This window comes from Lissotriton helveticus, chromosome 6 (assembly GCF_964261635.1).
Source record: "Lissotriton helveticus chromosome 6, aLisHel1.1, whole genome shotgun sequence".
Classification (NCBI taxonomy): Eukaryota; Metazoa; Chordata; class Amphibia; order Caudata; family Salamandridae; genus Lissotriton; species Lissotriton helveticus.
The window spans coordinates 1,097,183,094-1,097,202,907 of record NC_136067.1 but is presented as its reverse complement, the minus strand read 5'-3'; the positions used below and the strand labels follow the sequence as shown (position 1 = coordinate 1,097,202,907).

The 19,814-nt window shown below is 44.6% G+C and overlaps 1 protein-coding gene across 2 annotated transcripts in view; it reads right to left on the bottom strand.

Moving 5' to 3' along the window:
- The window catches only part of TTC27 (tetratricopeptide repeat domain 27), a 1,731,040-nt gene that overhangs the window by 236,060 nt on the left and 1,475,166 nt on the right, over nucleotides 1-19,814 (bottom strand). For both annotated transcript variants that reach the window (XM_078648753.1, XM_078648752.1), the window contains exon 14: nucleotides 6,517-6,615. In XM_078648753.1, coding sequence (XP_078504879.1) covers nucleotides 6,517-6,615 — 99 coding nt within the window. The remainder of the gene's footprint in view (nucleotides 1-6,516; nucleotides 6,616-19,814) is intronic.

Here is a 19,814-nt window from a genome sequence, read left to right as displayed (position 1 = left end):
GGAGTCGGGGCCCCCAAAACTTTTGATGAATTCTCAAGGCGGAGGGGACGCTTTCGAGAATGGGGTCCAAGACCTAGCAGACAAGCGTCCGATTTCCAAGGTGTCCCAGGGCCATTTCAGTGGACCAGGCCCAAAAAGGAAAGAGCCTGCCGCCATTTTGAGAGTCCTGTGACAGCCGCCTATCGCTGCACCGCAAGAGTGGGCGCAACTCAGCTGAATTGCGGCTTTTGACACAGTGGACCAAAAACGGACGGAATGGCAACTGAAACGGTAAAGGGGCGCCCCACTACAACAGATGACACTCCACCTGGAGAGGCCCGTTCACGCCGCCTCCCCCGGGGCGCCCCACGCCGTTATTCGGAGCAGCATTGTAGGATACCAAAACCAGTGCGGCAACTTACTGGACATCACCTTGGTGCCATCGTTCTGCTGCCTTGGAACTATTCGCACAACAGTTTGCTACTGAAGACCCACCCCCCGCGACGCCCCACGCCGTTATTTGCTGGGTGGCAACTTACTAGACATCACTTTCGTGTCATCTAGATTTCAGCGCGTTCTGCTGCCTTGGAACTATTCGCACAACAGTTTGCTACTGATGACCCGCCCCACGCCGGAAATCTGGACGTTGTGCTGCGTTGGGACTATTCGCACAGCCGACCGCTACTTCGTTGTTTTTCCCTAAAAATGTTTATATGTTATTACTATTTTTGTTTTCTTGTATATATTTATAAATTATTAAAGTTTTATAATCTTACTACTTTGTCGGAGTGCTATATATTTTTAATGTGACACATAATTGTAAAAACTTTGATGTACAAAGAGTCATCCCTGGAATCTTCCGCTTCACGCTCGGTCCCCTCCCCAATCACAATACAGGATGGTTTTCAGATAATAGCAACGCTTCTGCTGTGACGGATCTCATCGAGTGTGGGCCTTGATCTACTATAACTCCTTTGAAGAGGGGTGAATCTTTACAGCTGTGGCCATAAACTACATCTGCAGGGCTAGCTGATACCCTAGGACCAGCCTGGACAATCGGACACAGAGGAAAAGGAGTGTCAGAGGGTGCAGTAGTGAATAGGGCGAAAGGGAGGTGTCGGGCGGGCACAGGGTGTGATTCTCAGGAAAGAGCAGCGCAGATGGGGGGAGGTTTATTACCCATGCATAAGACAGAGAGCGGGGGTGACCACTGCCTGGGGGAGATGCTTGCGAGGGTGGGGAGCCATGCTAAGGATCGACAGCGTGCACAGAGTGGGTCTGGTCAAGGCATCTAAAATGGCTGCCGTGCACGACAAAAGTGTGGCATTTGAAAAAAGACAAGATGGCGCAGACAATGTTTTTCAACACTTCCTGATTTCCTTCGAATCGAACGTTAACAGACGTTGGGGCATATTACCAAAGTTAAGCGATATTTATCCCTAACGATGCATTGCAAAGATTTTTTTACCGTCAGAAATTATCGCAGATAAACCTTGCTATTATCAAAGTTTATCGCAAATACGATAAAAACCGACCGCAATGCATTAATATCGCTGAAAACTCAGCGATATTCATGCATTACCGAGCTAATCCTCTTAGCCATGTTATCCACCTCCCATAGGATAACATGGCTAAGAACTGCTCAGGGCAGCTGTTACTTTTTGGAGATATTCGCGCTTATCTCGAATATTTCCAAAAGTTGATAATAGGAGATAGCGATGTTAGCGACTGTTTCCAGTCGCTAACATCTTGGCATGCCCACTTTGCATGTCATTAGTGATAAATATCACTCACATGCAAAGTGGGGCCCAAGATGGTCGCTATCTCCTACTAGCCGTCGCTAACTGGTGTTAGCAACAGCTAGGTAATACAGATATAATTTTATCTCCGCGAAGCGGAGCGCTGTTACAGATATATATCTTGTTTTTGAACGTTAATTTCTCAAAATGCACTGAAGCACATATATTGAGACCTAGCAAAGGCACATCGGGCTACCAGTCCCTAATATTTTACCAAGTTTCGTGCAAATCCATTCAGCCGTTCGATTATTATTATTATTTATTTTTTTTGCCCCGCGGGGCCCTTTTAAAACCTCCACATCAAACCTAGGGGATCAGCGAGGATCTACTATGCCCCCTTATGGTCATTTGCCCCTTCGCTTTGGCCTCCTCTTGTCTCTCGATCCTACCGAGAGACAAGATGGCGGCCGCTACGGACTGTTTGGAATGTTTACAGACACCGGAGAGCCAATCAGCTTCGCTTCGCAAAGCTCCGTAACGCGAAAAGTACGCGAAGCGGTGCGCTGTTACAGATATATATCTTTTTTTGAACGTTAATTTCTCAAAATCCACTGAAGCACATATATTGAGACCTAGCAAAGGCACATCGGGCTACCAGTCCCTACAATTTTGCCAAGTTTCGTGCAAATCCATTCAGCCGTAAGATTATTATTATAATTTTTTTTTTTTGCCCCGCGGGGCCCTTTTAAAACCTCCACATCAAACCTAGGGGGTCAGCGAGGATCTACTATTCCCCCTTATGGTCATTTACCCCTTCGCTTTGGCCTCCTCTTGTCTCTCGATCCTACCGAGAGACAAGATGGCGGCCACTACGGACTGTTTGCGGCCACTACGGACTGTTTGGAATGTTGACAGACGCCGGAGAACCAATCAGCTTCGCTTCACAAAGCTCCGTTGCGCGAAAAGTACGCGTCCTAGGCCGCTGCCCGGTCCGCGCTTACAGATATATATCTTTTTTTAAACGTTAATTTCTCAAAATCCACTGGAGCACATATATTGAGACCTACAAAAGGCACATCGGGCTACCAGTCCCTACAATTTTGCCAAGTTTCGTGCAAATCCATTCAGCCGTTCGGTCTAAAAGTGAGGCCAACCGCCCTATGGAAATTAACATGGGAAAAACGCGTTTTGGGACCCCCCTTTTTTCTCGGCCCCCCCTTGACGAACCCCCCCCAAATTTTCAAAGGCTGCTCAGAAACAAAATGTGCCATTTTCCTGAAAATTTCAGCCAATTCCGTCCACAAACGGCAAAGTTATTAGACATAGAATTTTCAAAAATCCCATAGAGAAAAAATCCTAACTATATATACCTACTGGCGACCGCCAGTAGGTAATATATATATATATATATATATATATATATATATATATACATACCATATATATAGTATATTCCATCCAGCACTTCTACTCAAACCCGCAATTTCACGAGCAGTTGCTCGTGTACCAACATCGGGAAGGAAGTAGGCGGCACAGCTTCTCTTTGCAATTTTTTTAAATTTTATCGCATTTAAAATTTATCAGTGCGAACATGTTTGTATATTAATACATATATAAATATTTATTTTTTCACTAAAAACCCAAAGGTTACAGGGAAGTTATAGTTAGGTACACATTTTACATGCACAGAATCATAGAAATTCAGCAGTTATAGTTAGAGTTATCTCAAGTAACTATAACTCGTGCCCTAGGGAAACTATCACTCATGCCCTGGCCATGCACAGCTTTCTCTTCAACAGTTTTACACAAATGCTGCAGTGATATTATCAATGATGTCATAGAAGATGTCATGAGTCAGGGCTCTAAGTGGGATGAAAAAAATGGGGGATCTCTCAAAGGGGTGTGGCCAATGTAATTTAAGGCATGGCTTAAAAACACATAAACTGAAAACCTGTTCTTAGCATAGTGTGCCGCACGACTGGTATTTTGCGGCTTCTGTCATTGCATTCAGATACATATTACTACAAGTGGCATCACACCGACAAAAAGCCAGGGCTATTGGCTTTGCCAGTGGATGTTAGATGGATAAGATAAATAACCAACAACTATGGCTTAGTTGTATAGAATATGGAAAATGCTTCAGTTCTGAAATGATGAGACTGTGAAAGAACTACAACGAGTCTCTTTGAAGTTACATCAGAGGCAGTGAAGGGTAGTACTGCTGCAGAGTTAAGATTTTTTTTTCACCGAGGGTGAAGGCGAATATGGAGAGCCTGATAGGGACCCGTCTCAGCACCTGCTTTTTAGAACTGCCGGTACTGAGTACCGGCAGGACCCGGCCCACCAAAAGCCCTGTCATGAGCGATGTAATATGCGGGGAATCAATCAGCAAGGCATGGCGAGAGCGCGAGATTGATCACCCTTTTACAAGCAAGTTAAAGTTTTGGTGGCTAGATAGTTTCAAGATTTGGAGTGCTCTGAATAAGATGGCAACTCCTTCATGAAATTTTGTCACAACCCGTACCTCTTTCTATTTGTGATCCTCCCTGTATTATGCAGGAGGCTGGTTCTATACTGATGTCTTGCTTGTTTGATAGTGCCCTCCTTCCTTGGGGAGTAACTCCACTTATGAAATCTGGCAACAGCTTCTGTTGATTTTCTTCAAATATGAATCCATTTATAATGTTTCTCTTCACGTGTAGAACATCTCCTTCGGGGATGATCCGAATTTGATGTCCGAGATGGCAACTGATAGACAATGTACGTGCTGCTGTTGATGTCTTTGAGGAACACTTTGATCATTAATGGTCACATATACCATGTTTCTTCTACTCCACTGCTCCTGATGCATCATTTTGCACTGTCAACATTTCATATGAAAGCTCAGTGCTGCTGCACCTGCATTAGTTCTGTGATTGTGAGACACCTTGGAACCACAACATCCCTACACTTCAGCCAATATGTGTGAAAAGGTGTTTGGGGGGGGGGTGGGGGGGGTGCAAAACGACACAGTGTTGGAACTTACTGTATTTGGGGTGATTTTACGATTTTGGGAATGGGTTCTTATTTTTAAAGGCTGTGAAGGCTGAGTGCTTATTCTCTCATTTGCACAGGGGGTGAAATGTTTTAAGGCATCGTGGCACCACATTTGCAGATTGAAAAATCCAACTCCGTCATATTCTCCTCAGCAGAATCAACATTAAATAGATGACATTCACACTAAGTATTTAGATATCCCTAGCTCTCACTCACTGCAAGCTTGGCATCCGCTATTTTGCTTTCATCTAAATCAGCAGCTGGCATTTCAAAATGATTCTGGCTTCCCTTCTCAGGGTCACCAAATGCACTAAAACCTGGGGAGGTATTTTTGCTGTTAGCTTCATGAGACACACACGTCCATTTCCACTAGGTTAACTGTAGCAGGCATGGAGAGGGGAGGGGGGAGAGAGAGGGAGAGGAGAGGGGAGAGAGAGAGAATGGATTGATTGAAAGAGAAAGAAAGCACGAGGAGACGATGGGAGAGCGGCGAGGCAGGTTCGACATTTTTTGCCAGGAACTGTTTTTAGTTCCCCCAGGCGTTCCTGAGCGCACCACCCACTCTTTTCGGGTGATTCAAAGCATCCTCACCCTCAACGTTTCAACTCTTTCCTCCCATTTTCTGGTTAAGTGCGTTTTAAGTTTGTGTCATCAGCACCACCAACAATTAGGTGAATCCAGGGGCCGTATTATACTAAAGGAGCACTTTCATCGTTTGCGCCAGGTGCACCTTTTAAAAGGTGCGTACAGTGCAAACAATGAAAATGCGCTTTATTACGGTGAAGGGCAGGGCGGCACATTCCTGTGAAAACCAGAGCAGCTGCTTTGAAGCCCCTCCATGTTTTCACAGTGCAGGCGACACCCGCCTGCACTTTTAAAGGAGATGTCTGGGAGGTCCATAGCACACCATTTCCTCGCCTCCAGAGGGCTGCTCTCAGGAAGCACACACAGTGTACCACCTTTTTTAGTGGCACACTGTCAGTGCGCCTCCTGAGAGCTTCTTTGCCTCTGTGCCCACGTCTGTGATACGGCAAGGGCGCAGAGACAAAAGAGTTCCCTCATTTGTATGGGGCCACCCCCCATGCAAATGAGGGAACGCCCTTTGAGGAGAGTGCTGGTGCTTTAAGTGCGTCAGCGCTATCGATATTGCAGAACGGGACGCACAAGCATCTGCAGACCCTTCTGCAATACCAAAGTGCCTTGGGGTCACGCAAAGCGGGAGCAAATGCCCGTTGCGTCCCAGGGGAACTTTCATAATATGGCCCCAGTAATCTCTGAACTCGTTTCTTTTAAAATTCAGCTCATATTGACAGGGAAAGGTTCATGATGGGTGTAAAATGACTATCTGCTGCCATAGTAAAAGCAATCATTCAGCGGTAGCTAAATGAAACATTATGAGCACTTTGAATTACTAGTGGTGATGATCTGTAACTACTCTATCACCGCGCCCTGACCCATTAAAAAATAAATATTGGGAATTTTTCATAACACATTGCAGTACAAAAGGGAGTATTGTATTGGCCTGTGAACATGCATTTTTATGCTGCCAGCTGTAAAAACACATCACAGCACAAGACAGAAGTACAGTAGGTGTAGGGAAATAAGTGGAAAACTCTGACATTTGGGGTGAACAAGAGTGCAAAACATTAGAAAGAGAACATCTCTGGTGTTTTGACAGCAATTCCAGTTATCATCCTGACATTGCTAGGGGAATTGAAAGAAAAAACAGCACACAACGAGCAACGCAGGGCAGCATACATACATCAGGCTCCAAGGTCACACAGCGCTGGAACGCTCTTGCAGCTCCCTCGTAGCCTTCCAGAGCTAGATAGGCACATCCCAGGGAAAACCAAACTCCCAGCTGAAAGAAAACAAGGAAAGGACTTAGTGGACCAATGGAGAGAGCAATCCTCACTGCCGCTCTGGTGAGCAACAATACACAAAAAGTATTTTAATTATGGTGCGGATCCTGGCTTTGGAGTGCAAGTCATCTTAGTACCATAATATCGTAGTGAAAATATCGTGGACAAAAATAACGACAGGTAAAGTATGTATAGATTTACTATTCCTTACTCCCATCCACGAACTTTGAAGATATGTGGAGTTAAGAATAGTAATCCTATAATTCCCTATATTCACTTACCTTTCGATAGTGGAGAAGTGTGGCTCACTGGTTAGAGGAGGCAGACCTGGAAGCAGAGGTCAGCCCGAGACCAGGGTTCAATTCCCGGCTCGGCGGGGTCTTGAGTCCTAAAATGTCCATGGACTCGACAATTCTCGCTCCGGTGCCTACTCGATTCATGGGCTCACACTCTGCGACTCTGGGCAATAGCTTGTTTAATCTCCACAAAGGCCCCTCGCGGCGGGATGCCTGGCTTTCACCTTGCGGATACCCTGCCGGGGTTATCTCACAGGGGAATACCAGGACGGGTTCCCTAAGCAAGCGCTTAGAAACCGCTTGGTGATTTGCGCTATATAAATTCCTGTACATTTACATTTACATAGTTTTGGCCTTGATATATTGGCCATGATATTAAGGTATCACGATGTTCCCTACTCCATATTCCCTACTAGAATCTTAACAGATACGATCGATGTACACCCAATATATGCTCTCTCTTGCTACTTGGGAGAGCCTGGCTTACGACCCAATAACCTTTGTCGAGTCAAGGTACATTTTCAGAACACGTCACAATCCACATTAAGTGCTATTACTATCATCAAGAAGGCATGTAGAAAGTTCTGCATTTTTTTCACCACATTGTGTCTTATAACCAACTTTATTTCGCATGTACAGCAAGCAGCATCCAACGTCACAATCAGCAGAAGTCTGTCCCTTAATACGGACAGTCCATAGTAAGACCACCACCTCCCCCACACTTTATCATGTCTATGAGGACACTCACGTGCTTCACAGATTATTTTTTCTTGCTGCGCACATCAATTAACTCCTCTGCGCCACAGCTAGATGGAGGGGGCGTAAGTTGCCTCCAAAGATGGGCAATGTTCCTCTTGGCCAGCAAGCATACCACCCCTATAAAGACACGTTCAGCTAGTGGCCCTCTGAGCTCCAACACAAGCCCCAAAAGTGCACTCCGGGGATTTCACTACATTCTTGTGAATATCTGTTGCATTTTTTAATATGAAGGATGGGTACACTCAGATAGGCTTATTCTGAGAAAAATGTGTATGGCTCAAAGACTGGAAGTGCTTTTAAATAACTGAATAAGCTATTATAATGGACGCTGGTTGCTACTTCCCTGCTTCTGGTAACTTTCACTGTTGTGCTGTTTATGCTCGGTTCACATTGCTGGAGGCAATGGTAAGATGGTAAAGGAACTTAGCTCTCAAATTCTGAAAGACTGTATCTTGCCCATTATCCAGATTAGGTGGTCAGGGAGCCACCTGCTGCAAGGCTGCCTGTCTCTGACGACTTTGTAACTGATCTTATTAGGAGTTGTAGAACTGAGCAAGTTGTGTCTGTCGACTACCACCATTTTAGGGGCCACCCCGGGTGGCAGTAGGTCTAGCTACGCCACTGGTGGAACTTTAACCGCTTCGCCGCAGCGGACATTCCGCCGGGAATGCGCACAAATCTGATGCTTGCGCAGATCGGCCGTCGTCCGCACACGTCCACCGTGACATCGGGCGGCTGGGGCCCACCGTGACGTCGGGCGGCCAGGAGCCGTCCGACGCATGGAAAAGGCTTAAGGAGTCTAGCAAAAATCCAACAACTCTAGGCGCGGCCTAAACAAATACATGTCCATGCCACTTTTGAGTTGTGGCGTGTAGCATGTCAGTTAGTTCCCTTGCAGGCGATTTCACGTATGAGAAATCGAATCGGGTACCCTGAGTTTCAGCTCTCTATTTTTAGGTGATTCAGCAAGCTCCATCAGCCTGCAGTCACACCCTAAATCCTTGCCAGAGTGTCAAAAAACGAGAAGATTTTGAAGTATATTAACCAAGTCTGAAGATTCTCAGCCAGCTACTATAACTTGGTGCTCCAGTGTCCCCTTGCTTGCTGACCACAAACATTACAGTGATGATGTTGGTACTGGTTATAATTCTCTTTCTCTTCGGAAACAGAAGAAAGAACTTCACCTTCCTCAATTAGAAAATTATTTTCAGTGAGAGCGAGAAATGTTTGCGTGGATAGTTGTGGAACTGTGCAACATGTGAACTTCAGGCCCTTCTTGCTTTACACATGCATTTGACATATCTGAAAGATTGAAGGAATATAAGCTTTAAAGATTATATTGTGCATCAGTTTTTATAAGCCCATGCAGTAACTTTCCCACGGTGGGTCTTGAGGGGAACGCATTTGCACCCCATTACACCCCCCCCCACTAATCTCTAAAAGAAACCCAAAGTGACAGGATCCCCCGGGGCAGCGCACTCCTAATCCCTGTGAACACTCCCTAACTCCCTGATCAATGGCATGTTAACATAAGCAAAAATTACATGTGTTCACTAAAGCATCAGGCGTCAAAGCATTGGTCTGAAGTGTTCATGATTTCTCTTTGGAACAGAACGTCCATTCATCTTATCACTAGTACATCTTGCAAGTACACTATGAAAATATACTGTATAAGAGTCGTTAATATTTGTGAGACCAAACTCATCTGGCTTCAGAGATGGAGCAGTGGATACCGGGAGACACGATTGCTGGAGAGTAGAGTGGCAGAAATAGTTCCCAACAGTTGCCTTGCTTAGTCATTAAGCACGGCAGCCACATGCAATTATAAGTGCCACCGTTTGGCTAAACCAATAAGACTAAGGGTGAGAGGCGGTGGCAGATGGGGGGGTACCAACTATTGGGGGGGGGGGGTCGGGGAGGGGGGTCACCCCTTTTCAGGGTATAACATATTTCACAAGAGCGAATACAGTAATTCTGAACGTTAAATATTTAGTACACTCCTGTATAGTAGACACCGCATAGAAGTATTAACAGGCATTTAACAAATATTCCGCAAGTATGAAATTGGAAAACGTCTCTCTAGAAGGGGTGATGAGAAAAGGCGTACACGCTTTCACTAGCTGTGCATATTCGAATCATGGTGAAGTCCTCCAAGCAGAGAGTTTACCAGCTCCTGAGGGAACACTCCTATTTTGAATCAAGGCCTGCCTGAGTGATATTTATTTACAATTGTGATCTATCTATCTATCTATCTATCTATCTATCTATCTATCTATCTATCTATTTATCTATCTATCTATCTATCTTCTAAACATCCATCTATCGATCTATCTTCTAAATATCCATCCATCTATCTATCTTCTAAATATCTATCTATCTATCCATCTTCTAAATATCCATCTATCTATCTATCTATCTTCTAAATATCTATCTATCTATCTTCCAAATATCCATCTATCTATCTATCTTCTAAATATCTATCTATCTATCTATCTATCTTCTAAATATCCATCTATCTACTAAATATCTATCTATCTTCTAAATAGCTATCTATCTATCTTCTAAATATCCATCTATCTTCTAAATATCTATCTATCTATCTTCTAAATATCCATCTATCTATCTTCTAAATATCTATCTATCTATCTTCTAAATATCCATCTATCTATCTTCTAAATACCCATCTATCTATCTTCTAAATATCTATCTATCTATCTATCTTCTAAATAGCCATCTATCTATCTATCTTAAAAATATCCATCTATCTATCTTCTAAATATCTATCTATCTATCTTCTAAATAGGGAGAGCAGAGGTTATCGTTTGAAAGGAAACGGTAAAACATATTTCTCTATCTATCTATCTATCTATCTTCTAAATAGGGAGAACAGGGGTTATTGTTTGAAAGGAAACGGTAAAACATATTTTCTGACCTGCCAGGTGGGTGAGTTAAGAGCTTGAAAAGTGCACCTGGAATACACCAGACACCGAAAATAAGCAACCAGCAGAACGCTCACTGACCAGGTGTTTTCTGCTCAGGCTGCACTCACGAATTACTTTGTAGTCACTGTGCTGAAATACCAGCTTCTCGTGCAACATCTGCCTGACTGTCATTACAGGCAGAAACCAGGGCATGAGGAAAGTGGCCCAAGAGCAGTTATTTCAGTCATCTCACGGTGAGATACTCAACAAATAAACAGAGCACTTTTAAACAAATACAATACGGAGCATTTATCAGAATCACTTTGGTGGAAGATTTCCCGTTGTTTCAGATTTTTTGATCAGAGGAAATGTTAGGTTATTTGTTTATCCTCCTTTGGCCTAGCGAGGCTCAGGCGCCTCCAGGAGATAAGAAGTACAAGGCAGGAAGTTACCGGCATTTCAAGGATTTTACTTATGCAAAAGAGAGTCCCCATTGTCCCATATCACGCAGCATGTTTATTGTTATAGGTACTGCACCCATCTTGTTTTATTCAGTGCACCTTGTCTTTCAATAAAGAGACTAACAGCATTTGTGGAGTTACAGGGACAGGCAATGACAGAAAGCACAAGAGTAAGCGGTGTAGGACTGCTTCAGACTATGGCCTGGGAGGCTTGGAACAGTGAACACTCCTGGTACCTGGGGGTGGCGACAGCTCATAAGCCGCAGTCCATGTTCCTCTAAAAACAATCTGAGAATACTGTGCCAATGTTGCTTACGCCATATCGGATCTATCCAGCCACAATTGATGTTCTGGAGTTGTTACAAAGAGTTGCATTGTGAAGCACATTTGGTCGAAGTGTTCTTCATCACAACTTACTGGAAGGAGGTTCATATCAAAAGAATACTGAAATACAACTTGCCAGCATACCCTGGTGTGGAAAAGATGGAGGTCTCCAGAATAAAGGTCAAAGAAAATCAACAGATGAGAAAGCAAAATGGATTTATTTCCTTACAGCGCTCCAGCACAAGCCTTCTTGTAACACCAGTTCCAGAGGGCATCTCAACTACATTCTAGCCTACCCTTCATCATGAAGGAACCTGAATCTTAAAAAATTCTATCACCTTGAATACAACACATCTGTGTGAGAAGTTGGCCTGATATATGATATTTCCAATTCTGGAACCACCTTGTATCAGTCCAAATAACCCCTTATGGTGTCTGGTTGTAAGTCAACCTTGTAGACAAGCTATCTTAATGGTAGCATAGACTAAGCAGCCTTAAAGGCTCAACTCAAGAGGTCGTGTTAAGCGAGCTGTTTTACCAATCACAGTCCTGTAATATCAAATGAAAGGACACCACACAAGTATATATTATAAAAATATATGTATTTATTTCTAAGAATAATCCCCAGTACTCTTTATGAATAAAGGGGCACAAGCGTTAAATCAAAAGCACAGTATAACATACAAAGTTGCACAATTATGGATGAGGGCGGGTGGCCACTCAAACCATATATTAAGAAAGTGGTATAAGAGTGTGGTGTGTGGGCTTCAGCGGACCGGAATAACAAGCGGGGAGGCCAGATATAGTGCGCTATGGCTAGCTGTTTTTATTGTTGCCGAGTACAGGAGGTGATATGCAGTCTCTGGAATGGGGGACTCTGTATCCACGATGGTATCCGGATTGTATAGCACGTCGAACAGGAAAGTACAGTGGGCCGCTTCCCGCTGCTGGGCTGTGGTCGTCAGGGCGGTGTGCTCTCTCCCTCTGCTGGGCTGGGTCGTCTGGTCCCGTGGACTACACCGATGGGCCTCGGAGGTTTGGGAAGAGAGAAAGTGCAGGGCCGTTAGTCCTTGACTCTCGTGTATTAACGTATACTACCACCTTCACCGAGACGTGGGGGGGGGGAATACTGAAAGTGCGAAGGTGAGGAAGGGGCGGACGGGGAGGTGGAAGAGACAGACGATAGAGGGAAGGGGTGAGTAGGGTGTTCGAGGGGGTGAAAGGGGAACTATTTATCTATATACAGTGCTATAGTGCTCAGGGTTGTGAAGCTTTATACAATAATTACAACTATATTTACAAGGGACACACGGAGAAGGTTGACGGTTACTCACGTGGCCCGCCGCAACTCCCTGGTGAGTCGCGGCCGCTCTCCAGCCACCTCCTGAGGACTCCACCAGTCCTCAGACCACACGTCGCCGTCGCCGTCCTCCTCCTCTCCCTCTACTCGACTCTCCGACTCCTCGCTGCTCGCTCTCCGCTCCGGTTCCTTCCTTGCTGTCTCCTGCCACGAGTCCGCTGGTGGGAACCTCGTCTCCTGTGGACCGTCGGCTTTTCTGTCTTCCGGGTCGTAGCTGGGGGTGGGACTTCCGGGGTCAGGGAGAACTGCTTCCGGTATCTCGTTTGTCGTGATTGGATCCTGTCGTACCTGCAGAGGATGAGAGAGGGGAGAAATCCTGGGGAAAGGGAACAAGGTGCAATCGGGGTTAGACACGTCGGACCCCGCGCAAGGAGGTTTCCCCGCTGAGGTAGGGACCGTGACCTTTCCACAAAGAGATACCAATCGAACAGTGGTTAGGCCTAGGGCCTAGGGAATCGCTGGGAGCAGTCGGGACAAGCAATGCTGAAGTCGGGAAAAGCCCGCGGGATTCGGGTGCAGTGCTTAAAGCACACGCATGCACCAATGTTAAGTCAATGGTGCGTAAAAGTTACACAAACAGAGTTTTAGGATACTTCCGATGAACCTAGAAAGACAAAACTTTAGACACAGACCCTAGAGGTGTGTACCAGTATGGGAACACCGGCGTTGCAATGTTACCTCACCCACAGGAAGCGGGTGCATAGGGTCGAAGTGGCGTCGGGTTTCGTCACGCAGGTTCTGGGTGCTTGAAGCTGAAGATGCTGCAGGCGATGTGAAGGAGAAGTGTCCGGTGTGATCCAAGGGTGGATCAGTTTAGAAAAGTACCTGAAAGCAGAGGGGACAGAGTCTGGGTCACTCAGCAGTGACAAGGGTGGAACCAGGACGGAACCAGGCAATGTCGGGCGCAATCAGGTGGTTGTCGAGGAGCTTCTCTCCGCTGCCACGTGGGCTCTGGGGCATCTGCGACGTCCAGGAGCGGGTCACGAGCTGTCCCACGTAGGCTCTCACCGTCGGCGAGGGAAAACATGGCGGCCGCCGGCTAGAGCGGACCGCACGCACCAGGCAGCGCTCTTAGAATCCCGCTGCAGAGAAGCCTAATTTTTTCTCGAATGGAGCTGTTTTTCTTTTCCTGACCTGCACGAGGCTGAAGAAGCGACTGGAAAGCGGCATCACTGTACACTAAAGGTCCGGCTATCGGCGAATGTGTTTGCCGAATACTGCTGTCTCTCCGGCACCCGCCCCTCACCCGACCTGGAGGCGGGCAGCCGTGGAGCTTCGACGCGGCCGGGCGGCCGCAGTCAGAGGGGGTCTGAGAGGATTTTCCGCAGGCACTGGTGGTGAGAGAGGGCTCCGACGCTCGCTGTCAGCGGGACACCTGCCCTCGGAGTCGCAAGCAGTAAACGCGGAGGCGAGCTGCACAGAAGCGGAAAGATGGTCTCATCTGGCAAACTCTGCCTCTAACCTGGAAAGTAACGCAGTGAGTTCTGAGGGGGCATGGGAGACAGCCAGAGGGGGGCAACCACAACCTCGCATTACAAGAAGCAAAGCCAGGGCTGGTTACAGAGGGGCCAAAGCAGTGAAATCATACAAACTACAAGTCCCAGAGTGCAATGTGGGGGAGGGCATAGCAAAGGAGCAGGATTTGAGACACAAAGCAGGAGTGGTGGAACTAAGAAGACCTGCATCGAGCAAGGGTGCAAAAAAATACTAAGCAGACAAGGCAACGTAAAAACAAACCCGTAATAGACCCTAAAGCTATAACTCCGTCGTTACGGTCATTTTTCAAGCCCATACCCCAGATTTTGCAAATTTCACAAGACATGGCTACATCCGGAGAGCAAGTTAATCTACAAGATACATCAAAAGTTATCACGGGGGCAGGAGAAGATCGTACTCAGAGTGTACCTGAGACACTATCTCCAAACTTGTTAGAAACTATTACACAAGTCCCTGAATCAATGCTAGCAGTAGAGGACACTGTGGAACCCCTCCCGAGAACAAGCTCTGTTAGAGAATCACCCACCCTCCGCGAACAGTTAGAATTGGGTAATTGGCAGGGAGAGCCTGGAGTGAGCAGCGCCCTCGAGGCACTTGTGGGATCGATTACAGCGATGAGACAAGAAATTAGACACGATTTCACAGTCTCTAAAGCCAATCAGGCAGATATAAGAGCATCCTGCGATATCCTAGAGAAAAAAGTGGATGGTCTGTATGAAAGAACAGAGACACTAGAATGCTCCGTGGGAGCACTGGCCTCCAACCTTGAATCAGCAAGAGCCAAAATCAACACTCTCCAGAAGGACGGAGAGAGTATGCGGGATCGAATTGAGGTCTTGGAAAATTATTCCAGACGAAACAATATCGAATTTTGAAGATTCCGGAGGGGAAAGAGGGGAGTGACCTTAAGAGCTTCATAGTCAAATTATTGAGGGAATCTCTTAATTTGGAAGAGTCCGCAGAGTCCCTTGAAAAAGACATACAGCGGATACATCGAGACCCATTTCGCCTAAACCCCGCCAGAAGTAAACCCCGGAAAGTATTAGTTAACTTTCTGACATATGCGCTAAAAGAAAGGGTTCTGAATCTAGCGCTAAAGGCCAAAACCACACAGGGTCCCGACTTCCCTTTCGAGATTCGCTCAGATCTTTCCAAAACCACACTTGACAGACAGTGGGAGCTAGGACAGCGCATGGAAAAGTTTAGATCATTGGGCGCTAATGTCCAGATGAGATTCCCCGCATTCTTAAAAATCATGTACAACAACAAAATGCACAACATTCGCTCTATACAGGACGCAGATGACCTGTTGCAAAATATACAAGATCACGTGCAGGCTCAGAAAGCAAAATAACCTAGTATAAGAAGTCTAAAAATGTAGAACAGCCCAGATAGTAGACCACTAAAAATAAAAAAAAATAAAAAATATAAAAAAATAAATAAAAAAAATAAAAAGTAGGGAGGGAATAACAAAAACGCAAAAAAAAACGCAAAAAAAAAACTTTCATTAAATTAAAAAAGGAAAGGATTAAAAAAAAAAGCATATAAATACATACACATAAATACATAATCATCACTACGAACAAAATACTATAGAACAACAAAAATAAAAATAAAAATAAAAAAATATATATAAAAATATATATAACATGACAAAAGAAAATAGAACAAAAAAAAGGGGAAAGGGTAAAATTACAAAACAGGGAAAAATATTGAAATCCAAAACAAAAAAATCCCAAGGGGAAAATGAAGTCTAAGATTTAAAAATATTCTAGAAAGGTTCCCTCAGAGAAAAAACAAACAATAAAAAAACCCATGGGATAGCTAATCTTTATACGGGTTGACAACAGCCCGAGATTTAACAAGGCATCTGCAGCTGAGGAAATAAGAGCAAGCTGCAATGGGCGTAAAGGTGGCTAGTCATCAGGCCACAGTAAGTAGGGGGGGTGGAGGGGTGGGGGGACAGAGGGGGTGATAACATAAAAAGTCCTCATAAGCCAAAACAAAATTGTACTCTAGCGTCTCCTTTTGACTTAAATTTGACTTCCATAAACCAAAGTGTAGTATTTACTAGAACTCAAAAACCTACTATGAAGGAGGGTGAAGGTGATAGGGAAATAACAAGATGACATCGTACCATTATCTATCTTGGAACGTTAAAGGGTTACGGGTGAAGGGCAGAAGGGAGCGCATCTTTCAATACTTAAGAGACTCCCAGGCACAGATAATTGTCCTTCAGGAGTCACACCTAATTAAGTTAGAAGCCGAACAGATACTAAAGAAACATAAATGGATAGACAAATTCTGCTCTACAGACCATAACGCAAATACCAGGGGGATAATTATCATCTTTAAGAAATCAGCTAAAGCCCAAATACTAGAATACAAAGAAGACCATTCAGGGAGATGGCTGATAGTCAGAGTCTCGCTAGAAGGCCAAATTCGCACTCTGGTGGGCTACTATGGTCCTAATGTAGACGATCCATCGCACTTAGATGCAGTCAGGAACTTTTTGACAGTAATGCAGGACCCAGTGATCTGGATGGGTGACTTTAACATCGTATTGAACACCAAACTAGATAAATCCACAAGATCTAAATTTCCTAGTTCACCTAAATCAAGGCAAACTCTGATCACAATAATGAAACATCTTGGCTTGGCAGACCTGTGGAGAGAAAAAATGGGTAATAAAATGGGGGTGTCCTTCCGAAATGGACGGTTCAAACATAAGTCAAGAATTGACTATGCTTTTTTTAGTTACTCATTAAAAGATACCCTGCTAACAATAGACTACCTTCCTTCACACCTCTCAGACCATTCCGCAATATTTTTTTCAATGAAGTTAGACAATAAAATTGCATCCACAACGTGGTCTTTTGATCGCACACTCCTGCTTGAGGAGGAGGAGGTCAAGCTCTTAGTACAAGAGTCTTTAACCTTCTTTGACTTAAACCTGGGCTCCTCAAGCCTCGCGATGGTCTGGGAAACGTTTAAAGCCTATTTGAGAGGACAGATTACTAACAGGGCCTCGTACAGGCGTAAAATGTACAGAGGGAAAATAGCTAATTTGGAGTAGGAAATGAGACTAATAGAGCAAAACATCGATAAGTGCTTGGCAAGTCCACAAGAACAGATGAGCTTAGCTGAAAAGAAGACACAACTAGAGGGGATCTTACAAGATAGGCTTAATAAAAGATGGGAAGCAAGTAAAATATCACATTTCGAATTCGGTGAGACCGCCGGCAAAGTCTTGGCTTGGAAAATAAAATCAGACAAAGCCCTTAAATTTATCAAAGAGATTCAGGTAGAGGGAGAAATAACAGCAAGAACATCTAACTCAGACATAGGTAATGCCTTTCATGATTTCTTTGAACTAATCTACAAAGAAGATCTCCCTAACAATCCAGGGGCCAGGGAAAAATGGATCAAAGAAATTCGTTTACCTGCCCTTTCAATGTCACAGAGTAAAGCTCTAGAGACTGAGATTACAGAGGAAGAGGTGAGGACAGCAATACGTTGTTCCAAAAAAGGAAAGGCGGCAGGCCCAGACGGTCTCCCATGTGAGATATATAGAGCTCTGGAAGAAGCTATAACCCCGGTCCTGTGTGGTTTATTTAATAACATCTTAATAGAGGGACACCCAATACCGAAATCATGGGGAGAGGCGACAATTGTCCTTATCCCAAAACCAGGCAAATCGCCCAGGGACTGTGGATCTTATCGACCCATATCCCTCCTCAACAACGACTATAACATTTTTACCACTATACTAACAACTAGACTGAGCGGCGTAATACCTAGCCTAATACACCAAGATCAAAAGGGATTCATTAAAGGGAGACAACTTTCAGAATTAACACACGATCTGATAGGAGCCATAGACATCGCATCCGCCTTTTCCCTACCCCTGGCTACGCTCACGCTAGACGCAACCAAGGCGTTTGATCGGGTTAACTGGCCCTATTTAGAAGATGTCCTTACAAAATTTAACTTTGGAAGTAGATTTTGTAAAGCAATATTTCAGCTATATAGTGCTCCTTCAGCCAAGCTCTTGGTTAATGGCATCTTGACTGAGGCTTTTCAAATCACCAGAGGCACTAGACAGGGCTGCCCGCTCTCCCCACTCCTTTTTAATTTATATATCGAGCCATTTGCTCAGGTCTTGCGAGCAGAAGCGAATATTCCATCATTTCGTTTTGGGGAGTGGGAGAGGCGGGTTGCACTATACGCTGACGACATCCTGATCTTAACATCTGACCCAAAAACCGCATTACCCGTAGTTATTCAGCGAGCGAAAGAATTTGGGCTTATCTCCGGGTACGACATCAACTCGAGCAAAACAGAAATCATGACCTGGAACATTCCAGAACAACACCTGGGTATTAATGTTTCACAATCTATGAGGTACCTAGGAATCCGATTTACCCAGGATGTGGGCAACATCTGTCAAATCAACCTCGACAGAATCCATAAAGAGACCAAAAAGCTGCTGAAAACTTGGACACACTTGCCACTCTCGATAATAGGTCGAGTAAATTTTGTTAAAATGTGCATCCTCCCAAATACACTTTTATATTTAGTACCATTCCTTTGGCTTTTGATCCCAAGGCAATAGAAAAAAGTCAGCAAGAAATCAACTCCTTTCTTTGGAATTATAAGTCAACAAGAATTGCTTGGAAGAAGCTCAGGAGGAAAAGGGAGAAGGGAGGTCTGGCTTTGCCTGACCTAATGTACTATGCGTGGGCATTTCAAATGACACAGTCGAGGATGCTTTTAAAAACCCCAACAAATCTTCTGAATGGATCAATGTACAAAGCCATGTTAATCGGAGCAAACTTACCATCGGACGGATTTATGTCCAAATTTGCCAGTCAGAAATTTTTCAAAAAAATCAAACTTAAAATACTACAATCCTGGTGTAAGACATGGCTCAGTATAAGGAAGAAACTTGGGCTATCATATTACTCTAATTTTGCCCCAATTTGGGATTCACCCGGGCTCCCATTATATATGAGAGATAGTCTGTCAGTTGTACTTGAACAAGCAGGGATTATAAGATGGGGACAGCTAGTAAACGAAGGACTATTAATCACATGGGACGAGTTAAAAGATCAAGTCGGCCCCGGATTGTCTAGATTTAAATATATACAGCTGGATAGCTGGACAAGGGCCCAGCGTAAAAAAGATAAACATCTGGGGAATGTAAGCCCCTTAGAACAACAACTAGTGGAGAAACCAATGGGAAAAAGAGAGGTAGCATTCTGGTACTGGCAACTGCTTGAAGAAATTGACGGATAATTCTCTCTTCCAGACCAACTGTGGGGGGCAGTAATGGGCTCTCATAATGAGGAGATGTGGCAAACTTCTTTCGCACTTTTGTATAAGATTGTAAAACCCTCGTGGTTAAGAAGAAACCACCTTTTCACTGTACATCGTGCATATATTACGCCACTTAAGCTTTCCAAATTTCTTCCGGATAAAAAATGCAACAAATGCAATGTCACAGGAGCATCGGATGTACATATGTTTTTCGAATGCCCTGACATAAGGCGGTTTTGGTTAGAAGTGGAGGTAACTCTA